The 20,979-nt window shown below is 41.5% G+C and overlaps 1 protein-coding gene across 13 annotated transcripts in view; it reads left to right on the top strand.

Annotated features, from left to right (window-relative positions):
• The window catches only part of LMO7 (LIM domain 7), a 219,648-nt gene that overhangs the window by 77,609 nt on the left and 121,060 nt on the right, over nucleotides 1-20,979 (top strand). For all 13 annotated transcript variants that reach the window (XM_036011272.1, XM_036011285.1, XM_036011286.1 and 10 more), the window contains one exon: nucleotides 6,835-6,904. In XM_036011272.1, coding sequence (XP_035867165.1) covers nucleotides 6,835-6,904 — 70 coding nt within the window. The remainder of the gene's footprint in view (nucleotides 1-6,834; nucleotides 6,905-20,979) is intronic.

The following is a 20,979-nucleotide window of genomic DNA, read 5'->3' as shown; positions in this document are numbered from 1 at the left end:
ATACTTAAATAAAAAATAAAAAAAGAAATGGTAAGGAGCATGGATAAAAACATGTATACAGACATGCATCGAAGCCTTTTGACAGTGGCAAAAATTGGAAGGAACCTAAATCCAGCTGTAAGAGAATGACTTGTCACTCTCACGTACATGAAAGGATGGAGAGGAATTTAGCGATGTCACTTAACAGTAAAAAGCAGAACCAGGACAGGAACCCAGAGCGCCTCTGCTAGACGCGCTTTGTTACTGATTGGACATTGGACATTTGCTGCTACTCAGCAAATCCTCTAGTGCTCTGACTGCTGAGGTTGTTTGGGATAAGAAAACTGCTCTCAGACCCATTAAGCTCTGCTAGACTCTCTGCAGAACGGTTGCTTCAGGCATAAGTGGGAGGTTAAATAGGGATGTCTGTCATAATAGACAGCGGTACGTTTTATTGGTGCTGACTTGTTGCTGTTCCACACATTTCACATGTTAGCATGCGTTATTAACTCTTTATTTCTCTGGTAGGCATCTCAGCAGTATTCGGAATTACTACCACAGGAGTTCCACAAACTGAACTTGCATGAATTTTAATACCCATCTTTAAAATGATAAATATTTATAGCAAATGCTTTTACACTTTTAAAATTTAAATTAATCTTCTTATAATTTTATCCATGGAAATGTGATCACTAACTATTCAATGTTATTTAGAGAATATTAGAGCTTCTGAATTTAGATGGAAGTAATTAATTTAAAATCTTAGCAAGGAATTTATTTAAGATAATCATTCCTCCCCTCCCCTACCTGTCTTCCTGCTCTCCATCATTCTGTCCCCATTTCCTTGTTAGTTCGTTTTTTTCATTAGATTCTACATGTGAGTGAAATCATATGGTATTTGTCTTTCTCTGACTGGCTCATTTCACTTAGCATAATGTTCTCTAGGTCCATTCATACTGTTGCAAATGGTAAAATTTCTATAGCTGAGAAGTATTCCATTGTGTAAATATCCCACAGTTGTTTTATCCACTCATCTACTGATGGACACTTGGGCTGCTTCCATATCTTGACAATTGTAAATAGTGTGGCAGTGAGTATAAGGGGTGCTTATGTTCTTTTGAATTAGTGTTTTGGGTTCTTTCAGATATATTCCCAGAAGTGCGATTGCTGGGTCATAAGGCAGATCCATAATTTTTTGAGGTATGTCCATACTGTTGTCCACAGTGGCTGCACCAATCTGCATTCCCACCAACAGTGCAAAAGGGTTCCCCTTTCTCCACATCCCCACCAGCACTTGTGGTTTGTTGATTTATTGATGATAGCCATTCTGACAGGTGTGAGGTGATACCTCATTGTGGTTTTAATTTGCATATTTATCTGATGATTAGTGACGTTGACCATCTTTTCATATGTCTATTGGCCATCTGTATGTCCTCTTTGGAGAAGTGTCTAATCAGGTCCTTTGCCCATTTTTTAATTGGTTTGTTTGGGTGTTTTTTGGTGTTGAGTTTTCTAAGTTCTTTACAAATTTTGGATATTAACTCCTAATCGGATGTATTGATGAATATATTCTTCCATTCTGTGGGTGGTCTTTTAATTTTGTTGATGATTTCCTTTGCTGTGCAAAACCTTTTTAGTTTGATGTAGTCACAATTGTTTATTTTTTCTTTTGTTTTCCTTGTTTGGGGAGATATATCTGATAAAATATTGCTACAAGCAATGTCCAAGATTTTGCTGCCTATATTTTCTTCTGTGGTTTTTATGTTTTTGGGTCTAAAATTTAAGTCTTTGATCCCTTTTGAATTTATTGTTGTGTGTGGTGTAAGAAGGTAGTCTAGTTTCACTTTTCTTCACAAATCTGTCCAATTTTTCCAACCATTTGTTGAGTAAATTATCTTTAGCCCACTGTATGTGCTTGCTTTCTCCGTCAAATATTAACTGACTGTAAAGGTGCTGGTTTATTTCTGGGCCCTCCATTCTGTTCCACGGATCTATGTGTCTGTGTTTATGCTAGTTCCATGCTGTTTTGATTATTATGTCCTTATAGCGTAGTTTGATGCTAGATAGCATAATTCCTCCCACTTTGTTTTTCTTTCTCAGGATCACTGTTGCTATGTGGGGCCTTTTGTGGTTCCATATAAATTTTTGAAATATTTGTTCTGGTTTTGTGTAATCTGTCTTTGGAATCTGAATAGAATTGCATTGAATCTATAGATTGCTTTGGGTAGTATGGACATTTTAATGATGTTAATTCTTCCTATCCATGAACATGGTACATGCTTCCACTTACCTGTATCTACTTCTATTTCTTTCTTCCGTGTCTTATACATTTTCCAAGTACAGGTCTTTTACATCCTTGGTTAGGTTTATTCCTGGTATTTTATTCTTTTTGTAACAATTGTGCATGGGATTGTTTCCTTTAGAATATTTCAAAGTCCATTCTGGCTCATCCACAGAAGGGACTGTATTCAGTCCCTAAAATGTATGCTATAGATGTGTATTATTTCTATGGACAATATAATAAAGTAAAAAGTAAATTATATGTTAAAAAAGATAACCAGTCCAATCACTAATCTAATAGAGAGCTTACCCTCTTTATCAACATTTGATGATTAGGAGAGAACATTGAAGTCTGACTGTCTGCCAACAGAAAAATAAGAAGTGTCCATGTTGACAGAAGCAAAAAAACAAAACTAAACTAAAACAAACATCATTTCTAGCATTTGAATGAAACCAAAGGTAAAGTCTTTCTAAATTTATTTCTCTAAAGAAGATAGGGGTTTTGAATTATTAACAGAAAAATTTCTGCTTTAAAAGTTAGACAGAGCCAGTATTTTGAGAGCACGTGCGGAATGCCAGGCACCTTGCTGGTGCTAGGAGACGCTGCTTGAGTTTAGGGAGTGTTCTGGTGCGCTGCGCAGCCTCACCGTCTGGTTGCTCTGCGGCCGACCGCGTACAACGCTCTGCCTTTTGTAAGCATTCAGATGTTTGTTGAGCAAAACTGGTCTTTGGGAGAAAACTAGGCTAGTGAGTAAATGTCAAATCACGGATAAAACAAATATTGTTGCTCTTTCTAAGGAAATGTGTAATGTCTTTATTATATTTTTAAAAAGTTTGAGTTACTAATAGGAAAAGTTTGTCTGCTATGGGCTGTAAAAATGTCATTGAAAGGAAGATGTTAGAGATGTATGTGTGAATGACTACCCAAATAATTTATAGTTTAAAAAGTTCACTCGCAGTGGATTGAGGTGCTCATCGATGTCAGTCTCTCTGGTGCACTTGGAAAATCTGTGTAAATAGGAAGTCAAAAGATGTCCCTACATTTTACACCTCTGCTGAACAGCTCCCTATTAGAGGGGAAAATAAGATTTTACATTTGTAACTAGTTTCTGGAGACTAACAGAGAGAGCATCAAATTTTGATTAAAACCTCCTATAACTGAGCTGGACATCATGTGGAGCCTCATGGACAATTTTCTGAGTCTCACCCCTGAGGTTTAGTCATGTCCCCTTCACTGGTGACAGGGTTTTGGAACAGAGCCAAGTTTCTAGCATCGGTTGTGCCACTCAACTCCCTGGGACCGAATGTTCCGTGGGGAGAGGAAAAGGAAGTAGACCACGCTGGAGAGGTGAGCTGAAGGAGAGGGGTTGCAGGTGGTGATGTGAGCACTCTGCTATGGGGGTACCAAGTGACTGGGAGTTTTTTGTTCTGATTTTGAACTTACCAAAAAAGCTGACCTCTGAGGGCTGTCAGAGCACATCACCAAGTTCATGCCATGGCCTGGGTGAGAGAAGCTGGGTGGAGTAGCTGTATGATGCTCCATGGAGTTAGAGGGATGGATATGGGGATGCGGCAGCTGGGCCGGTCCCCGACTCCTTTAGTTCCTTGTGCACAGAGGCCACAGGAAGCTTGTCCTGCTCCCTCAGTCTTGACTGGAGCCAGTCACCTGCAATCAGTGTTGCCTTTGGGAGCGTGTGTAACCGAAGACCCCTTATTATGCAAAGTAGTTTTATTTACAAAAGAGAGTAGTATTTCTCTTACATGATACTTGCATTTTATTTGACATAACATTATGCCCCTATTCCTTTAGACATACTTAAATGTCACAGAAATTTAAATGTAATGAAACCTCTTTTTCTCCCTATTAAGATTATTCTAAGAGTTCTTCCTTTATATATGAAAATGACTATTCATGGCTCATAATTTGATGGGGTGTTCAGTATTTGCCAAAACTGTATGTGCATTTTCTCCATATTCTAGTGCTTAGAACTTTTAAGTGTTGACAAAATAAAACAGCATTTTTCTCAAGTGATTCAACTTTTTAGAGGGTCGTTCATGTGTTATATCCAGAGTGTTGGTGTGTCCCTGTGGTTGTTTCCATATTTGTGCATGCCCTAGGAGGCTCCGCAATGGAGAAGGACGCTGGTCTACCATGTCTGTGCTGCTTCTAAGTCACAGCTCTGGAACCTTCTGATGAAGGGGAAGTCAGCTAACTATTGGGAGACAGCATTTATCTGGCTGTTTCATTTACCTCTGTCCCCTACTCCCTTTGGCTAACCTAATTAAGAGTAGGCTGTGTTATTATCCATCCCAGAAGCTATATTAAAGGACACTCTTGATATTACTAACACTGTAATAACAAAGATAATAAGTGAAGTAAACAGGTACTTCATCCGAATGATCTGGCCAAAGGCTGCAGTGACTCAGATGGGTGGGGAAGGAGCATATGACACTCTTTCTCTACCACGGACAACTAATGTCGAAGTTTCGCTGACATTTTGTAGCTTGCCCCAGCTCATCGGTCTTTAACAGTTGCCTGTATTTTTCCATGTATAATGCACACTTCTTTGCCCAAATATTTGATGGGAAGAGAAGGATGTGTCTTGTATGGGTAAATGATGACATACCACAAGTGTAATAATGGGTACAATAATCCTGTGTATGATACACACAAAACGTGGGTGCTCATTGTACTCGGGAGCACATTATACATGGCAGACATGGTAATATCAATGAAAGGTTATGTTTAAGACCCAGTTACTACAGGAAATTGACTGCCAAGCTAGTGGTCAACTGCCAAAAATCTATTTCTTGATTTGTTCTGTGCCAGACTGTCTTCCTCATAGTGATGCTTCAGTTGCTAATTCACTGCATTGTAGGAATGCCACCTTTAATAGAATTGCAGAAATGCCCGGTATAGGGAACAACTAGGAGAATTAATTTGAAACCCTCCTTTCCTTATAAACCTGGTCAATTCTTTTCCAGCTCCTTGGCTAGTCATTAAAGAAAAATAAAGCATTTGGGAAGGGAGAAAGACTTCCTTCCTACATGGCTTTTAGTACGCAACTAAGTAATTGGGAATTAAGGAGTTAACAGTTTCAGGAAAAGCTTAAAGTTGAGGAGATGGTTTTGTTAAATTGTCTAAAGGATTGTTGTGTAAAGAAACTGTGAAAACAGAAAAACATCTTTTGTTCACCAGACTAAGTCTTCATAAGCCCCTGCTTTGTCATTCTGAATCCTGTCGAACAACATTCTGAAGGTTATTAAATCGAGACTTTTGTCTTTTTTATTTTTAACACATTCAAGTGTGTATATAAATCTCTGGAATGTTGAAGGAGTGACATTCCACAAGTGTTAGATATTTTTTCTGTCGCCCATTGTTAAGAGGAGACCAGGAAATTAAGAATGTTTGATTCTTTCTCCTTTATTTGCTTTCTGAGTGGACTCTGTTAGAATTTTAAAAATGTGCTTTTTTTTTTTGGTGGACAAATTATTGCATAGGAAAGTCACTGTTTCAAGTTATTGTTTTCTGGCAGTGATTAATGATTATTTCACCAAGCTAGCATCAATACAAAAGCATCATTATGGTATTAAATTTCTCTGTGGCCTGGCACTGTGTTAGTAAGCAACAAAGAAATAGAATTCACAATAATCTAGATTTAGAACCAAAAAGTGTATTCCAAGTTGCAGTTGTCAGAGCTATGTTCTTTTTTCGTGTTCTAGAGTCTGGAGACATATCTCTGTAGATTGTCTTAGCAACTTAAATTTGTTCAACATTACATTCTGAGGTAACTGTTAGCCTATTTTTGGAGTTCTGGTACATTTAATTTAATTTTTCCTTCAGTGTTTTGCTGTGGTAACAAAGTAATCAATCATAGCCTTGAATGAGTTACCAATAAGAACTGGGTGGCTATTAGGATGAGTTCCATTTTGACATATTTGAATAGTTTTGAAACTACCTTTTAAAATAAGGATCAGTTTACATTCAGGCATTAAAATGTCTACATAAATATACATATAGCTATGTATATTTATACATATGTACATTATATATTGAACCCTGAGAAAAGCCTATGAACATGATTAATTACTATATCTACATTAACTTATTTTTGTTTTTTATTCATGTAAAAGGGTAAATAGGAATAAATAGTATTATCAATCTTCAAGATAAATAAAATAATGATGTATTTGAGGAAAAAAATCATTGAAAATGATTAGTAGAAAAAAGTATCGTTAGGACCAAATGAACTAGATTATAATGAAGAAATTCTTAAATCAGGCCATATGCAAACAATCAAATACTCCCTTTCTTTCATAAATGGGGATCTGACTGTTTTTAAAGACATGGCTTTGGATATAGTGTCTGTGGTCTAAGAGGACAGCTCACCGCTGTTTACAGCTCGGTTCTGACTGTTTCTTGAACTGTTTTCTTGGCTGGTTGCTTTGTGTTGGGCTCGTGGCTCTGAAGAACATTGAGGCTGGAACATAAGATTTTTGAGAATGTTAAAGAGAGCACTAAACTGATATTGGCATTCTTGTCCTTACATATCTTATTTCTGTATTTACTTTCAGTTTGATTAATAAGATTAAACCTGGTGTCATTAAGAAGATCAATAGACTCTCCACACCAATTGCAGGTTTGGTAAGTAAATTGCCTTCAATACTAGATCTCCTTATGTTTGAAATGTAGATGGACAGGCACAGACAGCTTCTCTTATCTGGAATTATTACAGAAATTAGGTTTGGGTTTTTTTGCTCAAGAAAAGCGTGTTTGGTGCTGTCCCCCTTACACTGTTAGTACCCCTCTCTGTTTCCCCTCTGCTGGGAGGTTTTATTTTATCTGTTTTTTGTTTGTTTTGATTTTTGTGCCCTCAAACTTCACACATCCCCCTTCTTGGTTTATTTCTTCCACAGAGTGCATTTGTTCAGGATCGAGTTCCTTTTGAGCTCAGCCTGCATGCGTTGTTTACTGGTTGAGCACAGTTTAGGGAAACTGTCCGATGTTTACCAGTTGGTATGGTTCTGGTACTTCCTGCTTATCAGGACGTCACTCAGCCACAGAGCTTGGAGTGTGTTTGCAAAACATGCAAGCCCTGCTAGCTCTTTGACTTTAGGTAATAGTTTCCTACCAACATCCTATGTGACACTGGACACGTCACCATCTTTTTGTTTCAGTCACATTATCCATTAAATGACTGTATGTGGATGACTCTCTAGATTTTTAGCTTTAAATTTGGGACTTTGCATATGAAAAATGCCCCACACTCTCATTATATAAATATTCTGGTGGGTCAAGATGCTGAAGAGCCCTGGCTAATAGAACTCGGTTGGAGCATTAGCCTGTGAACCAAAAGCTCACCAGTTTGATTCCCGGTCAGGGCACACGCCTGGGTTGTGTGTTTGGTCCCTGAATGGGGCGCATGAGAGAGGCAACCGATTGATCTTTCTCTCCCTTTCTCTATCTCTGAACTCAATGAGCATGTCCTCAGGTGACAGTAAATAACAATAACAATAACAATAATGTAAATTCATCACAGATGAAATAATAAATGCATTTTATTACTTATACTATACTATTACTTATTACTATATGCATAATAAAAGAAAAAAAAAGACACTGAAGGGACCAATAATAAGATGGAACCATGTCTTTGGGAATAAGTAATTTATCATTGTAATGCATATGATGATTAATTTTCAAAATGTTAGCAATACCTAAAAGTCAAGGTTGATGATAGAATTCAGTTAAATTTAATTTCACAAAACACTGGCACTTAAGAGCTAATAATTAGAATGTAAGGGAAAAAACCATATTCTCTTTGGAATAGTCAAGCTGTGCTTGTAGTACTTCTGTTTGGCCACCATGTATATGCAGATGTTAGAGGCATGAATAATTAAGCATAGCAATGCCAAAATGTCTGGGTTTGCAGCTGTCATAAAAATCTCATGGGGTGGGAGGTGGTACAGGGTAAAGGAGGTCAAGTATATGGTGACAGAAAACATGACTTTGGGGGGTGGGCACACAGTGTGATAATACAGATTATGTATCATAGAAATGTACACTTGAAACCTATATAATTTTATTAGCCAATGTCACCCCAATAAATTGAATTTTAAAAAGTTAAAAGAAAATCTCAGCAAAATTTTGACTGAAATGCATTGTTTGCAGAGTATTTGTTATTGAAAATATCTGTCTGATGATATATGAATATATAGCAATATAGAAATAGGTATATTAATTAATTCTAGTGATAAGAGTGCATTAGAAGATGTTAAGGAATAACTGAAAGAAATCTGGGTTTTGAATATCCTATGAAGAATATTCCATATTAATAATAAACTAAGTAAGCTTTATGTGAAAGTAACTAATGAAATAACTTCTATGAAAATTAAAAGTTTGAATTGTATTGAAAGTACTCTCTGTCTTTTCAAAAGGCTTGAGCTATTCTTAGACATTTTAATGCTTAAATTTTAAATGGTCATTTCTTGGATCAGTTACATGCTTTTTAAATGAAATTAGCTTTTGTCCTCAAACACTGCATACTTGGAATATTTGAATTGTGGTGGTTTGTTGTTGGCCACTAGAGGTTTTACTCAATCTTCTGATTCTATGATGAGATGAAATCACAAATGTAATTTTAAATCCAGAGATCTCTCCAAATATTTCTATTTCAAGCATCAGAAATTTTATCTGGTTTGGATTTCATCTCTAGCGAGAAACCAAAATGAAATGCATTTCCGGCATGTTAAATAGGGTGATTTCCCAAATCCAGACAATGAGCATTTTCAATTGAATGCAGGGGCATAACTGTGACCACAGCCTCAGAACCGGGCTAAGCCCAATTGCCTTGCCCTTATTATCATGCCCCATTGGATTCCTTCCTCCGATGCCTGTGTATCAGGGTGGTTATAGCAGAACTCAAAGCCTTAATTTCAAGTGTGAATTAGAGCTCCAGCGTCTGTCTAGTGGGGTTGTTATGAGGATGGGAATGGATTATATTGTGTATAGATGGTCTGACACAAAGATATTGAATTAATGTTCTTTTGGAGCACATTTATTCTTTTAACAGATAATGGAGTGCCTACTGGGTCAAGAACGTTTCTAGTTTATAGGGATATATTGGAGGAACAAAGATAACTGCTTACATTCTGGTGGGGAAACAGGGGTCAGGCAAATCAGTTAACAAATGAGCAAGAAAACATCAGATAATAAATGTGCTGCAGGGAATTACAGTAGACTGTGACTCTGACACCTGTGAGCAGTTCATAAGGGACTGTGAAGACTGACCTCTAAGAATTCTTCAAGAAGGAGTATATCAGAAGCTTCTATTTTAACAGTTGTAGAGGAAAGTTGAAGAAGCTGAGTCAGACTCTTCATACTGTAACTGAGCCAACTGGGGCTCAGCCCTGTGCAGCCTTGACACATGACCCAACAATTAATGTCAAAGGAAACAGGTTTTTATTTGCGGGACTACAACTCTTGCTCAGACCCCTCCTCTCCCATGAGACCCAGCACTTCCCTTGATCCCCAAAGGGCGATAAGCCAAAACCATGCCCAGAAGTTCCCCATGTCCTTATCTGTCCTTCGCCAGCTGTGCAAACAGGTCTCCATCCCCTCTGGAAAGTGCTTTTGTGGGTGCCAGAGTTGCCATCCTCTCGCAGCACCTCTCTCCTTCAGGATCTGGGGTACGTTCTCAGCCTCCATGCAGTGATTCAGGGAAACATGTGCTGTGTTACACTGGGTCATGGTGGGGTCCAGGGAGGTTCATATCCCAAGAGAGTGGCTTCTCCATACATCCTTTAGAAAAGCACAAGCCTGCAGCTGCTCTCCCAGTCACAGTTTGGTTCCAAGCACCTCCCACGAATCTGTGCTTGGTTAGGGAGTCTTGCACAGCTCCATCTGCTCTGCTGCTGTCTTCTCTAGGCTGGCTTTCCAGAGGGCCTCCGCCTTCTCACACCAGACCTCATGGCAGACTGGACCCCTTCTCTTTCAGCCAGCCCTTATTTTAAATGCTCAGCCTGGAACTTCCTATGTGACTCCATATCTGGCCCTTCCTATGATACGTTACTTTTGCCAGTTCTCCTGTATGTTTTATCTTCTTTTGGCTGCCATCTTTAGTCATGGCAAGTCATGGCAAGAGTTCCCCATGATGCACCGACATTCAGGCTGGGCATCCACCTACCCTGGCTATGTCATGAGTCACTATATGATCTTAAAAGTCACATGTACTATGGGGGGGGACTCCACCCGCAGGGCCCCCCTGGCCACCACAGATGAGAGTAAGTCTACCAAGACATGATCTGCTTGGGGAGGAAAGGTGGCCAATCTCTCAAAGGAGAAGGACCGGGAGCCTGTTCCTCAGTGGGCTTTTATTGGGTTCATTTGCACGGGAATACAGATAAAGCTCATTAATCATTGTCAGGCAGTAAGGATCAAACAAAAGATAACAAAGAACTCTGAGGGCCTATTTTGAGTCAGGGTCAGATAGCTAAAGAGCTGTAAAACTTTGAGGAACAAACTTACTTCTTGCTTGGACCCTTATCATTTCATTGAGAGCATTCTCAACAAAGCAGGTTTCACAGGATTTTACAGATTCTTTCTTAGGCCTGACTGCCCGGGGAACCCGCCCTTTCCAGCACAGGGCTACACCACCCTCTGTCATTGTTTCAGGCTTAGGTGGAACAAGGAAAGTAAGGCAGCCAAGAGATTAGGAGACTTCTTGCAGACAATGAAGACTCAGACTTTGTCAAAGCCGAGGGGCGAGGGTCCATCACCCCCTTTTGCTGTATCCCCCAAAGTCCTTCTGTTACAGGGTACAGCCAAGAGGGGGGACCCCAAATAGGCATTTGAAATGGGGTCCAGAACTCAAGGTGTCCAGGGGATTTTTGGATGTCCTAACTCCCACTCCCCAGGTGTGGGTTGGGGGAAGGGACAAATGGAGCAGGGCCATTGAGAGCTGTTTTGCATAGCAACAGCCTTGCAGCCAACCTCTGGTATGGTCATTTAACATATCTATAGCCTTTGGCTGGTCGCTTAGATATGTTAAATAGCTGTGGCCATGCCCTGAGCCAGGGGAATGGAAGTAATTTCCCCACCAAGATGTGACTGGGGGCAGGTGCCCCTGAGCTACAGCGCCTGCGTGGGAGCTTGGAGAAGATTGGCTCCAAGACATGGGGCCACACCTGCCCAGACTCATGATGGCAGTCCAGTAAAGCTGGAAGGGTATGAGTTCTGGCATGTGAAGCCGAGTGTGGGAGGAGTCGGAAATGGGGCTGCAGAGGAAGATTGGCGCGGGGATTTAAACTGAGATGCAGCAGCCATTGGAGAGAGAGAACCACACAGCTTTAGCAGAGTGGAGACTCCCGCAGCCCTGAGAGGGATAACCACGCGGCTCTGGCAGAGTGGGGACTCCCGTGGCCCAGGGAGAGAGGACCACGTGCCTTTGCCAGAGTGGGGACCTGCTCAGCTTTAGGAGATACGGTACTCTGGACTGGGCAAAGGGGGAAGGAAGGAAGGACTGTGTCTGTTTGTGGGTGTTTTAAGGGACTTTGGGATTTTGATAAAGACATTAGGTCACTACTTTAAGTTTGTATAGCATTAAATAAACATTTCCTTTCCTTTTCACGAATCTCTGGCATTGAGAGACGTCTTTCCTTGGGCGGCGGACATGACGGACCTGGGGGCTTTTTTTTTCAATAATAGTATATCGTCCCAGGCCCCCCTTGTTTGTTCTGTAACACTTCCTTGGGGGCCTTCCACGTGATCATGCCTGTCTTAGATCATTCCCCCCTTGGGTAATCTTACCCGTCATTGGCTAACTGACCAAGCATTGGGGGCCAGTTATGGATGAAGTAAAAGGAGCAGAAGCAGCTCTCTTGCCAGGGAGATAAACTTTTGTCTCCATGGTGGCTTACAGTCCAAGGTCGCTCCCTCAGCCTTAGCCTTGGTGGGGGTTACAGCTTCTGAAACCAGGCAGGGCAGTTCCCAACAATGTACCTTACCCCCTGGGTGGCAGCACCCTTCCTACAGCTATTAACTTGCATTGTTGTGCAAAGCATCTTGAACACCTTATCATCCACTTACCCTTTCCCCTAGCCAAGGGTTGGGATTTTCTCCTATTTTCAGATGTCTCCTGCTTTGCACCGTTACAATATGAGTAATTTTTGTGTTCACAGCACATAATATAATAACTGATACTTGTAGGAGACCAAAGATTTTTAAATGAATGAATAAATAAGTAAGATTTCCATAATGGAAAATGATAGGCTCTAAGAGTAGGTATTTGATGGGATAGTGTTACAGATTGAAATGTGCCCCTTGAACTCCCCCCACCAAGATATAACATACTGAAGTCCTACCACTTTAGAATGTGACCTTATTGGGGAATAAACTTGTTGCAGGTGATCTACTAGTTAAGACCAGGTCATCCTGGAGTAGGGGGGGGTTCCTGACCTGATGTGACTGGTGTGTTTATAAGAAGATGGCCGTGTGAAGACAGACACACAAAGGAGGAGTGTCACGTGACAGCTGAGGGGTGATGACATGTCTACAGGCCAACGGACATCAAAGATGGCCGCCAAACCACCAGAAACAAGGAAGACTTCCCCTACAGTTTTCGTAGGGAGCCTGGCTTTGCGGTTGCCTTGATTTGGGACCGGCTCCAGGATTGTGAGACAGTGAGTCTTGGCTGTTTCAGCCTACTAACTTTATGGGGCTTCGTTATGGCAGCCCTAGGAAACTAACACAGACAGGTGAATGTTTCAGTTACCACATGCTTTTTAAAAGACTTTTTATTTTGAAATAAGTTTAGAGTCACAGGAAATTGCAAAAAAATTTAAAAAACAAGACTGCACCGAGAGGCTCTCTGCTCTGTGCCCTTCACCCCTTCCCACCAGACGGTAACATCTTGCCCGACTGTGGAACAGTGTTAACACCAGGAAGGGGATATTGATCCATCCGGGAACATGCATCAAAATTCAACAGTTTTACATGTAGATAATGCTTTTTTAGTGACAAAGAGTGGAGATGCTTTTAAGCTAAGTGAGATGTAGAGTGTTTTGTTTTAAGGATTTTTTTTTTTTCGGAGAATTCACCCATTAATCATCCCATGCTCAGAATAAACATGGCAGCTGCATTCCACATGATTGCTTTTTGCCTGTTGGAGATGGCATCTCCTAGGCGAGGTTGTCAAGAGAGGCACCTGAGTAGATCAGGTTACTTCATCTTTCCAGGCCACCCATAGCACGAACAGCTGATGCTTGTGTTCCTGGGGAAGAAAATTGGCCCAGTGCGCTGTGCTCAGGAGTGTTGGTTCCCTTTGGGTCACTCAGTTCACACATGTGGATTGAAGTGGGTTCTGTGAATGAGGTTTGTGTGGGGTAGATACATCCCATTACGTTAAATACAGTAAGAGTTACATAATTTCTGTGTAATATTTTGTTAACCTGAGTGATTCTAGTGCTCCAAGCCCCCTTTTCCATTCCTCCTTTCTGATTTTCTTTCCTTTCCCTATAACATTTCCATTTCATGTCAGTTTCCATGCACATTTATTTAGCTTGGAAGTCGGGGCAGTGTGAAAGGCACAGCAATGACAATGCAGGAAGAAATGTTTAGATCATTTAGAAGTATACTGAAAGCTTTGCTTGGAGCTTTCATGATTTTTTTTTTTTTAAATTTGGGAAGGTAGTAATCATGTTCCCAAAGAGATATGGCATTTCTTCCTTGACTGAGTTTCAATTATAAAGAAATTGTTTTCCCCTTTTCTTTGCAAAGCCATGCTAAAAAAAAAAAAATTCTAACCCAGGAGTTTTGAGTCTTCCAAAAAATTAGCTGGTATTAATTGTGGGTCTGTTTAAATCATTAAAACTCAAAACAAAAACTTTATATGGGAATAAAAATATTCAACCTCAATACAAAACCCCGAAAAGCTGGCAAGATAGCTTTTTTAATTTAAAAATTAAAAACTTTTTTTTCAATTATACTTTACATTTAATATTAATTTCTGCAAGCAAGGTATCCCGATGGAGAAAACCATTGGACCAGAATGTTTCCATCTGATGTGTTAGTGTGCAGGAAATACAATATGTACAGAAAACACCACATAAATTATTAATCCTCAGACTTATGGTCATCTGGGACCCACAATGATTTATTTGTATTTAGCTAAAGCAAGGTTTCTCAACCTTGGCCCTAATGACTATGGGCATTTTGGGCCGGATGATTCTTTGTGGTGGGTGTCTGCCTTGCACATTACAGAATGTTTAGCAGCATCCCAGGCCCTATTCACTGGGTGCCAGTAGCATCATGCCCCCAAGCCACCACCTGTGACAGCTAAAAATATCTCCCGACATTGCCAATGACCTTTCCGGGTAAAATCATCCCTGACTGAGAACCACCGAGCTAAAGAATCAAGAAAGTAAACACTGCTCCTTTACATGGGCTACCTTTACCAAATAACTACAGATTTGATTGATCTACTCACACTTGCCCTCTCAATTGCAGTTCCCTTTGAAAAGCAACGGTATTTCGGAAAACTTGTTTTGAACCATTCATTTGTGTGATGCGTGTGTCTGTTGGTGGGCTTACTGGAAAACCCTCGGGGTGGCCACATTTGCATTGAAATATGGGCTGGATTTGAACATCTCTGCCCTAAAAGGTTCCTGTTTCGGATTACTTTGAGGAGTGGAATGTGGAAGGGCTGACTGGAGAGGCCGGGCGAGCGGGTTATCTCCTCACTCAGGAATGCCGGAGAAGGCAGGGAATGCAGAGATAACCAGCCAGCCTCAGCAGCTGCCCTTGCTTCCATAATGGCTACTTCAAGAAGGAAGGGAAGTTCCTGGGTCCCTCCTCACTGCCGTTTCTCACAAGGTTATTCGTGGTTGAGGTTCTTGCACCTGTACAAAATTCTGTCTGAGTCGTCTTTACACTCCTCTAGATCTGGGTGCCCGCAAAGTAGCGCAAGCTAGTCTGTCAAGGGCACCGTGGAAACACCTAGGGTGTTTCAGCAGTAACAGAACATTTACCTGAGGGCTCAGCTATACAGTGTAATTATTCTTACCCAGGTTTTTATCTCATGCTTTTCTAAAAACTATTTTTGGGAAGTGACTATATTTATCCCATTCTTTCCCCCCAGGGGTGGAGGAGCCAAGGGGGTGGAGAGAGGAGAGGTCTGTGGAACACTGAGTTTGTGAGCTCTTTCTGTAAATAAAACCAAATAAACACAAACAAAACAAAAATGACAGTGTTTTCAGGGGAAAAAAGCCCACTTTTGTTTTTTCCCCCCTCTTTTTAAAATCCAAGTTGAAGTAATACAAGAAGTACAAATGTAATTACTATTTTCATTCTAGGGTAGCACTTTTCTGGTTAGGAGGCCCGGGATGGATTTTGCGGGCTCGAAGAGAACACGCTCCAGGAGCTGCAGCATGGGAGGCAACACTGCAGGGGCAGCCAGGGGATGCCTTCCTTGCAGCCGCGGTGACTGAGGGCTGTTCCGTGAGGGTCAGACCCGGTGTGTGTCTCAGAGCACAGGCGTCTCTGTTGTTGATGATACGCGATGCTTTTGTGAATGTATTTGGATGCTGATGTGTAGAAAACACCGACAACAAGCAACAGCATGTGAGGATGGCACTGTAGAGCAAGTTTAAAATAACCTCTCTAGGAGATAATAAGCGAAATACTTTTGTGAATGTATTTGGATGCTGACGTATACAAAACACTGCTAACAAGTGACAGCATGCGAAGATGGCATTGTAGAGCTAGTTTGAAGTAACTGCGGTAAGATCAATAGTGGGTTTATTTTTTTTTGTTGTTCTTCAACTGATTGCTGATTTTGCAGAAGTGCTTGAGGAGACCTTCCAGGTGGCAAATCTGGGAGAGGCTTTCCCCAAGCAGATTCTTTTTGATCCGCTCGCCCTTGCCTGTTGGATGGCTCAGCCAGGAGAGCAGCGTTCACACGGCGCTGGCACTGGCTGGCCTGACCCCCCTCTCCGACCGATAACGGAAGCTGAATGCCTCTGTACATCACCATGCTCTTTAGTGTTCGTCCACTTCTCACCCTCCACTGTGCTGGAATGCTTTCATATGTTGGATCAGACCTTGGTATCACTGAATTTGAAAAGATAGTTTTTATTTCTTCTATTGACTAATGGAGACGATGATGGTTAAATAACATCAATAGACTTGACTACAGCTGCTCAACGGTGGTCTCGAGTAAAACTACGCTAAAGAAACGTTTTTATTTCAAAGGACAGGTGAACTGTTGTGACAAGTTGTGTCATTATGCCTCAAAGACTAAAATTTAAACTGCTCTTACATTACTGGTTTGTCAGTCTCGTTATGTTCTTTATAAAGAAAACAAAAATAACAAAAATGTGGGGTACCTTGTTAAGGTATAGGAGAGTACTATATTACTGCCATTATTAAGGTATTGTTTACACTTGTGATGCCTGGTTCGCAGGCTGCACTCAATCCACTGAGCTACGCCAGCCAGGGCTAGTATTGTTTACACTTGTATAAGAAATTATAACATAAAAGTTATGCATTTACTAAAAAATAAGGCCATTCTACACATTGTAACTGACATTTTCCCTGGCTGTATTTTAACTACATTCTTTCTAACGTGCATATATTTTGCTGGAATTTCTGTGGACCGTCATCTCTGTTGTGAAGTAGTTTGGGGTTTTCCAATAGTCAAGTCTGAGAAAATAGCCTGAATGGGAATTGTGCACTGGCTGTCTTCACAGTAATTAGATATTACAACTATTAGATATTAACTATCCAGATGTATAACACCTCCATATGAATGGCATATAAGTAAGTCAATAATGGCATATAAAACATTTTTAGGAGATTTCTTCCAGAGTCTCCTTGTCTCTCCACTTCTCTCCAACTACCAATTAAGGCTAAGTATCACCAAGAGTGTAGACTTAAGCACTTAATGTCAGCTTTGAAGTTGTTTCCAATACCCTCGTAATCACGCGGCGCTGCGGATCAGGAAACTCCTGTTTTGTTTCTAGCCGTGATCTCTTAGTCACGGCATGGACATGAGTTTAGGAGCGCTTCCCCAGAGTTCCGAAGCTGACTTGTTTTTAAATCTAGGATGAACATTTCTGTGCCAACTTTCAGCCTTGAGAGCAATTTTCTTTTTAAAAAACATAAATGAATTAGAATTCTTAAAGCAACACTATCATTAATTTGTGGAGTTTTAAAAAAGTGATTCAGAGTAGGATTGTATCATAGGGGACAGTTTATTCAGATACAGATTTGGAACATCTCTCTTTAGGCACCTTTTGCGATGAAGGACTTGGGGAAGGAAAAGCAAATGAAGTAATGAGAAATAGAACCCAGTGTGAGACTGGTATAGGGCCTTGGTTACTTGATGGGTTTTAGGCTCACGACTTTCTCTCCCTTCCTAAAGATGTTTATTGAACACCTACTGTGTGCTAGGTACTGTTCTAGAAATTTGGGACACACCCACGAATAAGGCAGAGAAAGTTCCTCCGTAATGAGCATAGTCAATATGTTAATAATAACCTATCAGGTGTCAGTAATTACAATGAACAATATGTAATAACTTCTCAGTTACAAATAATTACTCCGAAGAAACAAAGTCAATGGGTAGAGACTGACTGAGTGTATGTATGACAGGTATGTCGGAGAAGGTGCTCAGGGACATCTTATTGGTAGGGCTGACCTTTGATCAGGGGCGAGAATGAAGTGAGCGAGTGGGAAGAGATGGGGGTGGGTAAGAGTTGTCCAGTCAGAAGGAAAAGGCGGGGACCAAGGCAGGATGAAGCCGAACCAGCAAGGAGGACTGTGGGTCTGGAACCAGTGAGGTCGGGAAGGAGGCCCCAAGGTTTTGTAAGGCTTCATGGACTTTGGTGAGTAGACTGCATCTTATTCTCAGTGTGATGAGAAGCTACTGGGGGCTTCTGAGAGCACTTAAATTTGTGTTTAGTGACCACTGGTCACCTGTGGAAAGGATACACACCTCTGTGAATGTACTAAAAACAACTGATTGATTGTATACACTAAAATGGCTGAATCATACGGTATGTGAATTATGTATAAAAAAATTTGCTGGTTGGCATGTGAAGACTAAACTAAAGGACGTCCAGAAGAGAAGCAGGAAAGCCAGTTCAAGAACAGTTTCAGCAGCTGTGATGATTAGTTTTGTGTGTCATGTTGACTGGGCCACAGGGCGTCCTGATATTTTGTCAAACATTACTCTGAGGGTGTCTGTGAGGCTGTTTTCCGATGAGATTGACAATGGGATTGGTCGACTGGGTAAAGATTTCCCTCCCTCATGTGCGTGGGCCTTCACTAACTAGTTGAAGGCCTGGCTCGAACAAAAAGGCTGGCCCTCCCAGGAGAAAGGGGAAGCTGTTGAGGGAGGGGGGTAGTGATCTTTTCTTGCCTTCGGACCTGAACTGACACATCAGCTCTTCTTGCATCTTGAGCCTGCTGGCTTTTGAATGGAAACTTACACCGTCCCATCGACTCCCCGGGTTCTCCTCTGGCCTGTGGGTGTGGACTGGAGCCGCACCAGCCGCCCTCCTGGGCGTCCGGCTTGCAGATGGGCAGACCGTGGATGTCTCAGGCTCCACAGTCACATGGGCTGGGGCACAATGTTGTACAATTGCAGCAAGGGAATTTGGGGACTTTCTTAACATAGAAAGGATGAAAGTGAGTCAGCCTTGTAAAGTAGGGAGTCCCTGGGGCTGGAAAGGCTTAAACCAGATCTGATGATCCAGATATGTCACCTGTGGAAGTGAGTCTTTGAAGTGGCGGCAGGGTGGGGGGGTGGGGGGGAGCAGCCATACTGAAGGAATGGATTCTGAGCTCTGGGTTACCGCATACTTTGTCTTCATCAAACCTGCTTTATTGCTTCATAAAACATGCCTGTTATTGTCATTATGACATGTTTCGATAAGCAATTATTTATTTGCTTTACTTTGGAACATAAAACATGAGTGAGTTGAGGATAGAATTTTCCCCCCTTTTATTCCCATGTTGGCCCCCTACCCCCACCCCGATCCTCCACCCCCGGCCACCATCAATCTGTTCTCAGTCAGAACTTCTTAAGCTTCGGTTTCAGCGCTTTTTATAAGAACAGGTAAGTTTTAGAGTTCACTCTTGGTATAAAGTCTAGTTGGAGTAACATGCAAGCTTGTACCTTGTTTCACGCTGCAGTGTGACAAAGCCAGCCACTGCGTCTGTGTGGCTGATCGTCACCTGGCGGATTGAGGGTTTCGGTGACCAGCACTGCGCCAGCACACTCAGCCCTCCTTCCTCTGCCCTGCCGCTGCCTGGTCTTGCCAACCCTCGGGTCTGTCCCTCCCGGTCTGGGATTTGCTCCTGCTCTGCCAAGCAGTGCTGGGGAAAAACCAAATCACCAGCTCCTGGCATACTTATCTTGTACAACACAATCTCCTGGGGCCTACGCGTCACTTGGCAATTCCTTTTAAGCATTCTTTGCGGGTTCCCAGTCTGTTTTCACAGGTGAGAAAAGCTTACGGCTCTCCTTGTCTCCAGTTCCTTCGCTATTAGCCAGCAAATGACTGAGGCTTTTTCTCTGTAGACAAACAAGGATCCAAGGAATACTTTAAAAACAAACAACCCCCCTCTCTCCCCCCAAACATACTACCTGCTTGTTTTTCTCACAAATAACTATTGAAGTAGGATCTCTGCGTGTTTACCTATATAACATAGTCATAAAATCTAGGTGTTAATTCACACCTTACATATATTAGCTAAGCCGTAAAATAGAGGACGAACTCTCCAAAACAGTAGGAAAAAACTAGTGTCAGCTGATCAAAATTGTCACTAAACTGCTTTCTTAATGGAAACTGTATAGTTAAAGTGCAAAGTCTGATATATTGTAGTTACTCGGCTGTCTGGGAGTCCAGGTAATTTTAAATGATCACAGTATATCATAAAAACGGAATTCAGGTACTTTCGATGGTGGCCTAATGGTAAGCTCCGTAATCCTTGGGGGGCTCAGGTTCAACCAAGGAGAAACAACGCTTTAAGTCATACTGGGAATATTATACTGTTCTTTGCCAGAAAACTTATGTCTACGAAGATTCAAATCACCTGGAAGAGATTCTTAGAAGTTGGGTTCTGTTTCTGCAGTCTGAGGTGGAGCCAGAGAATCTGCATTTCTTTTTATTTGACCTTTTCCCCATTTTAATTATTCTGCTTATTTCCTGTTATAAGAAAAAAAAGAGCTTACTGTACAGTGTCATGTATTTTCAAAGCTCAAAAGACATTATCTGCATCCTAAGAATCTATTAGTCTTTATAACAAGACCTGTCATTTTCGCTCATGTCAGCTTTTGCCCTAACAAGAAAAACAGTTTCTCCTCTGTGCACCAACGTGAAGCCCTCACAGACTGTGCCCAATAACTCGACACAGATGTAACAGCTTCCCTCCCTGCGAACCCCAACCCCAGCCTCAGCCTGCCAGTCACGATGTGGCCTGCGTGGGTTTCTGTTCACTGTGCGGACCATTCACACAGAATGGACTACAACTGTGTTCTTTGAAAGCTCCACAATAAACACGGTGCTGAGAACACCCTTGTTCCCTGGCAGAGAAGCAGGGGGCTCTGGTTCGGCGTGGCAGCACAATGAGAACTAAAATAACGAATTTGGAAAAGATCCCTTTCACACTCGCAAAGAAAGCAAGAAAGAGAAGCAACGGTTTCTTTTCCTGCTAGC

The sequence above is a fragment of the Phyllostomus discolor genome, chromosome 11, assembly GCF_004126475.2.
Source record: "Phyllostomus discolor isolate MPI-MPIP mPhyDis1 chromosome 11, mPhyDis1.pri.v3, whole genome shotgun sequence".
Taxonomy (NCBI): Eukaryota; Metazoa; Chordata; class Mammalia; order Chiroptera; family Phyllostomidae; genus Phyllostomus; species Phyllostomus discolor.
This window is presented reverse-complemented; position numbering and strand designations above follow the sequence as displayed.